At 45.9% G+C, this 14,146-nt stretch overlaps 1 protein-coding gene across 2 annotated transcripts in view; it reads right to left on the bottom strand.

Annotated features, from left to right (window-relative positions):
* LOC117360842 overlaps nt 1-14,146 on the bottom strand; it is a 72,469-nt gene that overhangs the window by 31,709 nt on the left and 26,614 nt on the right. The window contains exon 3 of one of the 2 annotated variants that reach the window (XM_033945326.1): nt 4,700-4,799. In XM_033945326.1, coding sequence (XP_033801217.1) covers nt 4,700-4,799 — 100 coding nt within the window. The remainder of the gene's footprint in view (nt 1-4,699; nt 4,800-14,146) is intronic. The other variant, XM_033945327.1, reaches the window with a different exon arrangement.

The following is a 14,146-nucleotide window of genomic DNA, read 5'->3' as shown; positions in this document are numbered from 1 at the left end:
TCGGATCCATATCAATAGTGCGAAGCCAGGCCAGGCGACGCATGGCGACTGAGCAGGCCGCAGCACGTGCCGAGAGCTCGAAGGCATCGTAGGAGGATTGCATCAGCTGCAGCCGCAACTGGGACAGGGTTGCCACCACCTCCTCAAACTGGAAACGAGCTTCAGCATCGATGAAAGGGACGAACTTGCGGAGGACCGGCAAGAAGAAATCCAAATAGGAAGAGAAGAAAAAATTGTAATTGAGCACTCGAGTCGCCATCATCGAATTTTGGTAAACTCGTCTACCAAACTTGTCCATCGTTCTCCCCTCCCTGCCCGGAGGCACAGAAGCGTAGACCTGGGAAGGGTGAGAACGCTTGAGAGAAGACTCGACCAGCAGAGACTGATGAGAAAGTTGAGCTCCCTCAAACCCCTTGTGGTGAACGATGCGGTATCGAGCATCCAGCTTACTGGGAACCGCAGGGATAGAATACGGTGTCTCAAAACAGCGCATGAAAGTCTGGTCCAGCAATTTATGCAAAGGAAGCCGAAGAGTCTCCGCCGGAGGGTGAGGCAAATGCATCGTATCCAAATACTCTTTAGAATATTTAGATCCAGTATCCAAAGTCACATCTAAGTCATCCGCCATCTGTCGGAGAAAAGATGAGAAAGACAATTGGTCCGCCAAGGCCGGCCGCCGAGACGGACTAGACGAAGTGGAAGCCTCCGGGTCTAGGGAGAGCTGAGACCGGCATGGAGAATAAGAGGTAGATGGTTCCTCATACTCTGGTCCCTCCGGTTGGGAAACATCGGACGATGAGTATCCCAAACGTTGCATCTTTTTCTGTGGGGACACTTCCGAATGACGTGAGGAGTGTCGAGATGAATGACGAGAACGATGCCCCTCCCGGTGCCGGGATGGGGAGCGAGAACTTCTGTGCATCGCACGATCCCCCGAAGCCTCTAAGGAATGGATGGGGCTCGAAGCGGTGGATCGCAGAGGTGGCAAGGACGCGGACTCACGCAGCGCCACCCAAGTCTGGTATGGAGTGCGGAAGAACTCTTCCTGCGATGCAGTATGCCCAGGACTCCGAATATCAGGGACCGTCCCAGCGCCCTGTTGCCTTGGAGGAGTAATGGGCTCTAAAGGTGGCATATCAGGAAGGGAAGCCCTCCTGGAGGCATCCGCCGCCCTCCGCCGATCCCCCTCGTCGAGCAGCGAGATCGAACGGCGAGGGGGAGAGGGCGGACCGCCCTCAGGGACCGGTGCTCGGACTTCACCCTGAATGTTGGCGATAAGCCGGGGTCCCATAGTTTGCATAAGCTCGACAAACTGAGCTTCCAGCAGGGATCGAAGCGAAGCCGATATGGAGGGATCCGCACCGAAAGGGGGTCCTCCTGCACGGTCTTCGCGCTCCTTCGCGGCCAAGTGCTTCTGCTTAGTAGCTTTGGGCACCTTGATGACCACGGGAGGGACAGTGGAAGGCGGTACCTGAACCGAAGAGACAGAGGCAGGCGCCGCAGCGGAACTGGAAGCCGCAGCCGGTGTAAACGATGCTGGCTTCACGATGCTGGATGCGGAAGTCGTCGATGCAGGTTTCGAGCGGACCGGCGAAACCTCAGCAGATGTAGAAGCAGACAGATCCTTGGCAGTCTCCATCTTGAACATCGACTCCCAAAGTAAGCAACGCCGCTTGAACGAGCGCGCAGTGAGCGTGGAACAAGGCCTGCACGATTTCGGAACGTGGTCCGGACCAAGACACTGAAGGCAGCGTCGATGCGGGTCCGTCAACGAAATCGCACGCTGGCACTTGCTGCACTTTTTAAAACCGGTGATTGGCCGTGACATAGGCCGGAAAATCGACGCTGCAATGTCGAAAGAGGTAGGCCGCAGCCACGAGGCCGGGCCGGCCGAACCGCCGGAAGAAATAATTTTGAACTTTTTTTTTTTTAAATAAAGTAAAGTAAAGTGAATTCAAAGAAATAAACCAAAACGCGGGTAAAGAAGGCAAAGAAAAACTGAAATTCAGTCAGCGCAGATTGAAGATAACTTCTCAGCTCCGCGGAAAGAAAAGAACTGAGGAGACACGCCCGGTACATCGGGCGGGAAGGCACTGGCGCATGCGCGGTGCGGGCATCTCGAAACTTCTAAGTTTCTTCAAGCAAGACATGCTTTCAAGATGTCCGTATCGGGGCTCTGTCGGATGACATCACCCACTAGTGAGAATACCTGCCTGCTTGTCCTGGGATAATGTTGGGTTCAGAAGGAACAGATTATGATGCACACTGATATTTATTGATTGATTGTCATTATATGATATATGAACACTGAATGGAAACACTACAGTTCTGTGGAGTTTTTTTTAAAGACCCATGAAGCTTTAACTTTAATTTTAGCACCAAAAATGACCTGTGGAAGCTAAGCTGGGGTCCAAAACCAGCAATTTTAGGATTTTAGAGGTGGGGGACCCTGGCTCAAAGCCCAGAACCCTCAAAAATCCACTTTTAAAGACCAAACAATCCCAATTCTGTATTAAAGGCTGTTTTCTCAGTGTGCCGTGCTGTGTCCTGGGAGCTGCTTGTAGTGAAGCTTTAGACAGATTACAGGGAGAATCTCTACCTCTAACAAGCCTGGAACCGGACTACTCGTCTCTTCAGACTGCCTCTCATGTCTAACGACCGGCCAGAGACCAACCCCCACCAGAACCTCTCATGTGGGAAAGGAAAGCAGTCAGTCTCGATTCTGGATAAACCACCACAGAGCCACTCACCTTGCACTCAAGTCCACTGCAGACTGAACCCGGGGCGAACCTTGCTCCCAAGGAACTGGTTCCCGAGCTCCCAGATTGTTAGTGCAGGCTGTTCGAGTGAGTGCACTACAAAGCAATCTACTCCTTGGATGCAGACCTGACCTGAGAGTGCGATCTCCCGCAGCCAGAGATATCCCATGACAGTGATCCTCTGCAGCACCGAAAAGCCTCACAAATGGTATGTAAAACCAAATTTAAAAGAAAAATAAACACAAGCAGAAGAGACAAGCTCCTATCATCTCATTTGTAGAGAGACAACTAAGGAATTGGAGGACAGCCCACAGGGATGGAAGGTGGAGCAAAAGAATGCTAATGAGGCTCTCTACAAGAATTCTTGCAAGAAGGGTTCAGGAATAAAGTGTCTGTTGCACTTTCCACCTGCTGGTGGATGGTCATAACTCATCTCTGGATTCATCTCCTCTCTGGATTCATCTCCTGCTGATGACAAGGAACTATACGTTTGCCAATGATATTTTAAATAAAGTCACACCAGTGAACTGGCAGAAGTCACTTATTAAGCACTTGGATTTAGAGAAATTAAAATAATGATTTCATTTAACAGCAGTAGCTTCTTCTGCTAGTATAGAAATAATATTCTCTTCCTTTGGTCTCATTCATTGCAAATTGAGAAATCATTTGGGACATGATAAAGCAGAAAAGCTTGGCTTTCTTCTCCAGATTATGAGCAAACAAGAATATGAAGACAGTATTTTGTTTAACCATATCAATTAACATGGATATTTAAGCAAATACAAGAATACATATGCTATGTTATTGCTTTGGTTAAATAAAACTATTTAAATTGTTACTAAAGTAATGATTACTTTTCTCCTTTCAATAAAGTACAGCAGAAAAGTTGTCCAAATATGAATGATTAACCTATTAAACTGGAGATGGTTCCTCTCACAATAATTTCATAATTATTTATCTACTGTATTTATTTCTAACAGTATAACCAAATCAGTAACTTTTTGATATAACTGTAAACTAATCTGAAAAGTTATTTTTCAAAAACTGAAACCTTTATCTGGTTGTAAATTTTAAGATAATACCAGAGAGAATGAATGAGTCTTTCTGAAGAGCTGTTTTAGCTCTGGGTTTTAAATCTACCTGTCCTAGTTTAATTGGGACTTTTAGTTCTTTTTTTTTTTTTTTTATTCTTTATTCATTTTCACTTCAATTAACAAGTATACAATATGATATCTTATAATATACAAAATCACTTGTACATTCTTAACCATAAATCTTAAATACTTTAAATTACCCCCCCCATCCCATCATCCCAGCCTTCCCTATATCAATTTCAAACATTTAAAGGTGTCTAATCATTTGACTATTCAATCAATGGCCCCCATATCTTTTTAAACCTATCATAATTCCCATTCTGTAAAGCAAGAACTCTTTCCATTTTATATGTATAACATACTGAATTCCACCAAAAGGTATAGTTAAGTCTTGTATAGTCTTTCCAATTTTTAGTGATGTGTTGAATGGCAACTCCTGTCAATATTAATAATAATTTATTGTTAGATATTGAAATTTGACTTTTAAACCTCATTGAAGTACCAAATAAAATTGTGTCATATGACAAGGCAACAAAATTTTCTAATAGCAAATTAATTTGGGGCCAATGGGATTTTTAGTTCTGATTTTAGATGACTAGACTTTGTATGGGGAAATAACAAACAGATATGGACTCCCGATAAAGGCAAGAAAGCTTGTTTTGAGTCCTATATATGAATTACATTAATAAAGAGCTTTGAAAGAATTGATCACTTCATCACTCTTCATTGTGCCTATTGTTTTGACTCCCACTTGTTTGGATACCTTGTTGGCGCTTTCTGAAGGAAACCATGATTTAAATCAAGTCTTTCTGATTAGTAATATAAATCGATTTAAATCAAATTCACCTCGCTCCTCCTACACAGTACCTGGAGCATCTCTGACCACTTTTCTTCGATGATGATGGATATTTCATAATCCAAAAGCTACAGGGCCAGTTATTTGGATCTGAAACAGAAAATGTTATTAGACATGAGATTTCAAAGAATTAAGGAGCATTTCCTTGATCTGTTCAGGTTATCTACATAAGGTACAATTTCTTCTTGAAAATTATAGAGCTAGTCACAGGTTCAAGAAGCTTTCCAGTTTTTTGTATTGCTTCAAGTTGCATGTATTCAATTTTTTTAAGAGACATTTTCAGTGTTGTTAAAACAGAAATTGCTGACATTTGTTTCTAATGTATGATGAAAAGCCACAATTTCAGATTGAAGCAGTACCCTCTCATCTGCAGCTCCTCAGAAACTGGATTTAGCAGATTATCAAACCTACTTCTCCTAGCATTTCTCTGCAGTACCACATTAACAAATAAAAGCTTAAACATACCTTTTAGATATTTTTAGGAGTATCCAAAGTAGAACAAAACAACTTCTACTTTGTGAGATGGCTTTTAATAAAGATAAAAATTACAAAGGTGTTACCCAAAAGTACAAGCTGATAAAAATGTGATCTGAATATGTGGGTTTATAGCTTATTCTTTTTATTCCATATTATTTCTATTCTACTTTTAGGTGACGGGACTAAATCGCGCGAGACAACAGCGCGCCGACAACTGAGCGCAAAGTTGACGGCGCGCCGAAGAAAAGCACTATTTTAAAGGGTTCCGACGGGGGGTGTTGGTGGGGAATCCCCCTATTTTACTTAACAGACATTGCGCTGGCGTTGTAGGGGGTTTGGGGGGTTGTAACCCCCCACATTATACTTAAAACTGAACTTTTTCCCTAAAAAACAGGCAAAAAGTTTGGTTTCAAGTATAATGAGTGGAGTTACAACCCCCAAACCCCCCCACAACGCCAGCACGATGTCTGTTAAGTAAAATAGGGGGGTTCCCCACCAACACCTCCCGTCGGAACCCTTTAAAATAGTGCTTTTCTTCGGCACATCGTCAACCTTGCGCTCAGTTGTCTAGCGCGATTTTGTCTTTGAACCCTACTTTTATCCAAAGCAGATTACATACATTACAAAACATTTAACAAAATCCCCTCCTACCAGCAGATGGGAGGTAGAAAAAAAAAGAACTGGTCTTTTTCAGTGAATTCATGGGTATAATCTATTGATGCACCTGGAAAGTTCCAGTATGCAACTACCAAAGCAGCAGAACACCCCCCTGCATCTGAGTTCACAACACCACAGAGAGGCACTTGCACTACAGCGTCACACAAGCCTGGCACCTCAGTGGCTTTTATGATCCTGTATTTCCAAGGAACACCTGATTTCTCACATTAAAGTGTCATTTCCTTCAGGACTTTTTTTGTTTAACTGAAAAAGGAAAAAGCAGAGCACCCTGAGATCTCCAGGCTTTAATCTTAGTGGACTTCAGAATGGTGCAGCCAACTAAAGGAAAGGAAATTATCAGTTAGACATAATTTCACCTTCTTTGTTGTTAGACTGCACTGTTCTGGGGATATACCCAAGCACAGCTCTGCAATTTTCTGAGCAATCTCTGGCAAGCACATCCAATCTGTAATGCTTTACAAAAGAATGCAGTAACAGCCACGTCACTGCCCTACAGAACTCCCCTAGAGTGACATTTCAGGCTTCTGCCCAAAAGTCGAATAAGCTTCGGACCTGGAGGTATTGGCTGGTTCCCACAAATACAGGCAGCCTCCTGGTCACCTTGATCCATCATACGATTGTGGCTTTAAAGGCCGCTGGGCCCTTACAAGGACCACACAAGATAACAAAGAGATGATCAGACATATAAGTCATTGGCTTCTTCTAAGTAATGAAGCAATGTTATTTGGACATCCCAACTTTAGGAAGGGTGGCACACAGCAGGCTGGCTCCACAGATCCACAAGAGTTTGTTTCAATGTGAAATTGCAGTTCAGCACTGCAGGACTGCGTCCTTTCCTCCATCAGGGGACCACCGGAAAGGGGTCTCAAAGCACTGAAGTCACCGAGAATAGCGAACTTTAAGCGAAAAAAACCCCAAGAAAAAGCAGCAGAGCAACTGCAAAAGACTTCTGCATGGATTGCTTGCAGAAATTGTAACTGGATATATTTTCTAGCTCAGAAAAGTGTTGGATTTCTACAACTCCCAGATTACGGGTTGAGACCGAACACCTAGCATATGGATTCCAGAAGGGACATAACAGAATACACGTTGTGTGAAGAAATATTTTCTCCAGTTTGTTTTAGATCTACTTAGTAGCTTCATCGCATGTCCCCTAGTCCTAGTATTTTTGGATAAGAGTAAACAAGCAATTCACATCTACCCTTTCCATTCTACTCAGTATTTTATAGACCTCTATCATATCACCCCTGAGATATCATATCATCTCTTCTCCAAACTGAAGAGCACTAGCCGCTTTAGCCTTTCTTCATAGGGAAGTCATCCCATTCCTTTTATCATTTTCATCACCCTTCTCTGTACCTTTTCTAATTCCACTATATCTTTTTTGAGATACAGCAACTAGAATTGCACACAGTATTCGAGATGCAGCCATATCATAGAGCTTCCCATCCTATATATGACAGAGCTCAGTTTGATGTTCTCTATCTCCACCTGCTAGTGGATGGCGATAACCCACTCGTCTTGGATTCATTTGCTGTTGCTGACATAGAAATTGGTTTTTTCCAGTGAATGCACAAGAATAACCTATGGTGCTCAAGGAAATCTCCAGTATGCATCTGCCAAAGCAGCAGAAGATTCCTTTGTAATGCAAACCTATGCCCCATCAACTACTGCAGATGCAATGATAACAAAGTGAGGATAGTACCAGAATGGCATTCAGTATTCTACATTTCTGAGGACTTCCTTATTGTTTCTTCTCATTATTGTTTCTCTGGTTTTTTTATTTTTTATTTTTTTTAACCGAAGAGAGCAGAACACCCTGAAAGTCTTGGTGTTTCGTCTTCTGAGGGCGAGTCTCATTACAGTTTAGCCAACTAAAGGAAAGGAACATTATCTGGTAAGACATAAATTTCATTTTACCCTGTCTGCACCGTTCTCAACTAGTGGGATATACCTAAACAAAACTACTGGGCAGGGGAAGGCAAAGCTCCCCCGAGCACAACTTTGCCAAAGTCTGAGTAAGCCCTGACAAGTACAGACTGACTTTGGTTTTGGTATAGAAACTGATCGGAAATCCAGATTCAGGTTTTGGTCGGATATGCTCATGTGTGTTCAGTAGAAACTGAAACTCTCCACCCCCACCCTATCACTCTTTGCCACCCCCGCCCAGGAAAAGGGCTGGTCCTCCCAGACTAGCTGAGCATCTAACCTCAATGCTTTTATTCTCTTACTACCCAAAGTTCCTTCCCGGGCCTACCTTCAAAAGGCCCAGTGGTTCTGGGCAAAAGTGATCCCAAGTAACACTTGCCCCCTTAGCCAAACTATCTGCTGGGATTTTCTGTGTCCGCCTAGAGACTGCTATTCGAGGTCCTAGCAGCCATATTGGGATTTGAAGCAGAATTTGCAGAAGAAGTCTCCAGTCACTCCTGCTTATGCTGCTGCCAATCCTACAATGGCCGCTTGTACCTTACATGGTTGGCTGGAATCAGCAGTAAAGATTTGCACTGCTTTTACAAGTTCCGTTGCATAAATTCCCTGATGCAGCGGAGTGGAGATGGCCCCGTGAAACGCTGGAAGCATTGGATTAGAATAAAGCAAAGCATACAAGCTTATGTAGCAAACAACAGCTCCAGTCTCAAAAGCTTAACGATAAGGAAAGCCAGACTACACAGTGCTTCTCAAGCTAAGTACAGTTTAACAAAACAAAAGTAATTTAAATGAAACAAAGCAAATGATAGAACAGTTAGCACAAATATTTAAATTAAGCTTTGCATCATTCTGCTGATTCCTTTTTGAAACAGTTTGTGTGGTTTAACAAGAGAGAAAAATAATAATCAAGATAGACAAAAAATAGACTGCCGTTTTAGAAAAAAAAGTATAGAAACATTTATTAAATAAAGAATAAGAAGAAATTAGGTTCTTGCCTGCTGATTTTCTCTCTTTTAAACCTTCCAGACCAGTACAGCTTCAGCTTGCCAATGGATATATCTCATCATGACCAGCAGGTGGAGACAGACAAAACTTTGGAATAGTACATAATAGCTTACTCCCCCTAATTACCTCAGTCTGCTGAATAGCCAAGCAGAACTAAGAACCAAAACAAAACTATAAACAAGAACAAGACTCCGAACAGGGGTACCAACTAATATATATGAATGCTGTTGGAAAATGCAAAGGAGAGGCCCCCTGCAGCAAATGTCCCCACCAAGTCGCCAGCCGAGCCACAGCCGCTGTTCTTTGATCTCCATAGCCCTAGAAAAATATTAGAACCCGTAGAAAACCTATATCTTCATGCACAACACCTGCAAGAACAACACAACTATAGACAGGGTGGGGTGCTGTACCGGTCTAGAAGGTTTAAAAGAAAGAAAATTAGCAGGTAAGAACCTAATTTCTCCTTCTTTATCAACCTTGACAGACCAGTACAGCTTCAGCTTACTGATGGGATGTACCAAAGCAGTACCCATCATGGGTGGGACTCCCGAACGGCCGACACCAGAACATGCTCTCTGAATACTGCGTCCCGACGCGCCTAAACGTCCACACAGTAGTGTCTGACAAAGGAATGCAGAGAAGACCAAACTGCAGCCTTACAAATATCCACTGGAGGCACATGAGAAGACTCAGCCCAAGAAGCCGCCTGACCCCGAATGGAATGAGCCTTGAGAAAGTCCGGAACAGGCTTTTTCTGAAGAAGGTAAGTGGAAGCAATAGTCTTCTTGATCCAGCGTGCAATGGTAGCCCTTGGAAGCGCCATCCCCCTGATGAGGACCCACTAGAACAGTGGTCTCAAACTTGCGGCCCGCCAGATACTATTTTGAGGCCCTCAGTGTGTTTTTCATAATCACAAAAGTAAAATAAAACAGTTTCTTGATCATATGTCTCTTTAGCTATACATTATATTATTATTAAGACTTAGCCAAAAGGAAAGATTTATAAACTATAAAGAGTTTTACCTCATGCAAAGTTGTCATTTCTGTAATAAGACATTAACTATTTTTTCTGCGGCCCTCCAAGTACCAACAAATCCAAAATGTGGCCCTGCAAAGGTTTGAGTTTGAGACCACTGCACTAGAAGGGTCAAGAGATGATCTGATTTCCTGATCTCCTGGGTCCTCTGCACATAAGAGCGAAGGACCTGACAGACATCCAACTTGTGCAACTTTTTCTGCTCAGAAGATCCCTCCCGACTTCCCAATACCGGGAGGACCACTGATTGACATGAAAAGGAAAAACTACCTTTGACAGAAAAGAAGGAACAGGCCGCAACACAACCCACTCCATAGAAAACTCCAAGAACGGAGACCTGCAAGAGAAAGCCTACAGCTCAGAAACACGTCTAGCAGATGTAATTGCTACCAAAAAGACCACTTTAAGAGTAAAGTCCTTCAATGTGCAAGCCCCCAAAGGCTCAAAGGGTGGGCACACCAGCACAGACAAGATCAGATTAAGATCCCAAGATGGAATAGATGGTCTAACGGGAGGCCTGAGCAACTTGGCCCTGCAAGAAGTGAACAGCATCAGGAATGGAAGTCAGGCACTGACCTCGTAACAACCCACGAAATGCTGAGAAGGCCGCAAGCTGAACCTGGAGAGAAGACCAAACCAGGCCCCTGCTCAGGCCATCCTGCAAGAACTCTAAGATGTGAGGCAGAGAAACGTGAAAGGAGACCACTCCACGCGCAGCACACTACTCCTCAAAGATACACCAAACCTGCACATAAGCCTGAGAAGTGGAAAGTCTCCGGGACCCCAACAGGGTAAAGCTGACTTTATGTGACTACCCCTTCTTACCTAAGCGCTCCCTTTCAAGAGTCAAGCCATAAGACAAAAGGGACCCGGATCAAACATTGGAATGGGACCCTAAATCAAAAGGTCAGGTGAGAGCAGCAGAGGATCCACCACTAAATACCACACCAGGTCTGCTTACCACGTACATCTGGGCCAATCCGGGGCCACCAATCACAAGGCCCGGATGTTGAACAATGCAGAGAACTCTGTCCACTAATGGCCACGGAGGGAACACATACAACAGACCCTCCATTGGCCATGATTGGACCAGAGCATCCAGACCCTCGGCCTGACTGTGTCTGCGATGACTGAAGAAGCAGGGTGTTTTGGTGTTGACACTTGTAGCCATCAGGTCCATGAGGGGCTGACCCCCAAGCTTGCAATATCAACAGAAAAGCTACATGACTTAGGCACCACTCTCCAGGATCTAGCACGTGACGACTAGAAAGTTCGCCTGAACATTCTTCACTCCTGCCATGTGGAAAGCCAAGAAGTCCAGAAGATGAGACTCTGCCCAGACCATGAGCAGAGCCACCTCTTGTGTCACTAGAGTGCTCTTGGTGCCCCCCTGACAATTTGCATAGGCCACCACTGTGGCATTGTCTGAAAGGACCCTGACTGACTTGCCCATCAAGAAGGATCGGAAGTAGAGAGTTGCGCGGGGACAGAAATCCCACCCATCCCCGCCAAAGTCCCACCCGTCCCCGTGAGGAATCCAACCCGTCCCCACCCGTCCCCGCGAGGAATCTCCCCGTCCCCACCAACTACAGAAATAGTTATTTCATTTAATTATGCTACTGAATTAAAGGCTCTGGTAGAAACCCATTTACAAATAAGCAAAAAGACTTTATTAATTTGGAAATATTAATTGGGAAGAATACATACTTTGTAAACGGGTTTCTACCAGAGCCTCTAATGTTTATAAATTTTTATCAACACAACTAATATACTACTTTATCCTGAAGCAAAAAAAAAAATAATAATAATTTTTTTCCTACCTTTATTGCCTGGTTTCTGCTTTCCTCATGTTCTCATTCAATTCCTTCCATCCACTGTCTCTCTTCTCTCTGTGTCTTCCATTTGCTCTGTTACTGTGCCTCTCCCTTTCTCCCCCCTTCCAAATTGATCCGGCGCCCATCTTCTTCCCTCCGCTCCCCCTATAGTCTGGCATCTCTGTCTTCTTCCCTGCCAGCGTCTTCTCCCCACTCTCTCTTCCCCATTTCCTTTCAGCGTCCTTCTCCCCCTGTCTTCCCCATTCCCCCCCCCCGTCTTTCTCCACCCCTTTGTCTTCCCCAGTGCTTTCAGCTCCTTCTCCCTCCTCAGTTTTACCTTAAGCGCCTTTTCCTCTCCACTCCACCTTTCCTCCCTGCCCCTTACCTTTGTGGCGCTTACCCGCCCGACTGACAACAGAACAGATCCGGTCCAACAAACCTCCCTGCTTTGTAGCCGCGAATCTAAATTACCTTCTTACAGCAGCTGGAGTATTGAAGCTGCTGTAAGAAAGTAATTTAGATTTGCAACTACAGCGCAGGGAGGTTTGACGGACCGGGCCTATTGTCGGTCGGTCGGGAGATCTGGCTGGCTGTGCTGCACCCGCCCCGGGACCGCCCCCCGCCTTGTACCAATGCCTTTTCCCTGCCTGCCCAGCCGCAGCATACGAACAGAAGTCTTCACGATGTCAGTGCTGACGTCGGAGGGAGGGAGGGCTTTGCTTAAGCCCTCCCTCCAACGTCAGCGCTGACATCAGGAAGACTTCCGTTCGGCTGTGTGTGGCAGGGCTGAGGGCAGGTAGGGAGACGAGCCTCGCGGCTGAATACATCCAGCCCCGCAGGAACCCCGCGACCCTAGGGGGTGTCCCCACAGAATCCCCGTGACCCAAAGGGGGCGTCCCCACGGGATCCCTGTGACCCGAAGGGGGAACCCGTGGGATTCCCGTCGTCCCCGTTCAGCTCTCTAATCGGAAGGCCAACAGTGCCAGATGGATGACTCTGTTCTCCAGAACACTGATCGACCAGGAAGCCTCCTGTGTGGATCAGGTGCCCTGAGCTGAGTGACCTAGACACTGAGCTCCCCAACTGAGGAAACTGGCATGTGTGAGAAGCACCGTCCACTGTAGCTGATCCAGACTTGCCCCTTGAAGTATATGGGAGGTCTGAAGCCACCAACGAAGACTGCAGTGAGCCATGCCCCTCAAAGGAACAGGATGATCCAGACTGTGCCTCTGGGGCGACCACCTCCGAAGAAGAGCACACTGAAAAGGATGCATATGGGCACAAGCCCACCTCACTATGTCTAAGGAAGCCGCCAATGACCCCAAGACATGGAGGAAATCCTGCACCCGAGGACCCCGGGATGCCAAAAGAAAGGCGAATCTGTGACTGCAACTTGCTCACCCAGGCCTCTGGGAGGAAGACCTTCCCTAAGGAGGTGTCGAACAGAACCTCAAGGTACTCCAGGCACTGAGATGGGTCCAACTGATTCTTTGAAAGGTTGACAACCCAGCCCAGCGACTGCAGGAACTCCACCACCTGAACAGTGACCTGAGTGCTCTCCTGGAATGTACTAGAATGCCCTCTTTGCGCAAAGCTGCTGCGACCACCCTAACCTTGGTGAACATCCGCGGAGCCGTGGCCAGACCAAAAGAAAGTGCACAGAACTGATAGTGCTGACCCAAGATCGCAACGCGAAGGAAGCGCTGATGGGAGGCTCGGATTGGAACATGCAAGTAGGCCTCCATCAGATCGAGAGAGGTCAGAAACTCCCCCAGCTGAACCGCCAGAATCACAGACCACAGTGTCTCCATGCGAACAGACGGAACTTTGAGAGCCCTGTAGACCCCTTTCAAATTTAAGATAGGCCGATAGGTTCCCTCTTTCTTGGGCACTACAAAATAAAATCGAGTACCTGCCGGTGCAACACTCCTGAGGGGGCACTGGAACTACTGCTTTAAGATCTAACAATCTTTGAAGGGTCTGGTGAAAAGCTTGTTTCTTCCACACTGCCTGACAAGGAAAAGCTAGAAAATGATCTGGCAGAGAGTGGGCAAACTCTAGCAAATAACCATCCTGAATCACCTCCAAGACCCACTGATCAGATGTGATCTCTGCCTACTTTGGAGAAAACTCACGCAGCCGGGCACCTACCAGAATGAGAGGGGGCACCAGCAAAGGGAATCCCAGCCCCCCCAACGGACCCCAAGAAAGGACTGCATGCACTGATAGAAACGACCCCAGGAAAAATCAGAAGTCAGGAAGGGAGCAGCCCCACACCCAGGGCATTATCTGTGGAACTCCCGCAGGTGACCCTGAGCAGTGCCAGCCCTAACAGCTGGGCGGGCACGGTCTTCAGGTCTTTAGAGTCCGTCAGAGTCTGAACCAACTTATCCCAATCTTCCCCAAACAAAAAGGGCCCCGAAAGAGAAATTTAGTAAGTTTAGTCTTAGGCACTGTATCCGCTGAACAAGCACGAAGTCACAAGGTACAACGCGTGGC

This window comes from Geotrypetes seraphini, chromosome 5 (genome assembly GCF_902459505.1).
Source record: "Geotrypetes seraphini chromosome 5, aGeoSer1.1, whole genome shotgun sequence".
NCBI classification, from domain to species: Eukaryota; Metazoa; Chordata; class Amphibia; order Gymnophiona; family Dermophiidae; genus Geotrypetes; species Geotrypetes seraphini.
This window is presented reverse-complemented; position numbering and strand designations above follow the sequence as displayed.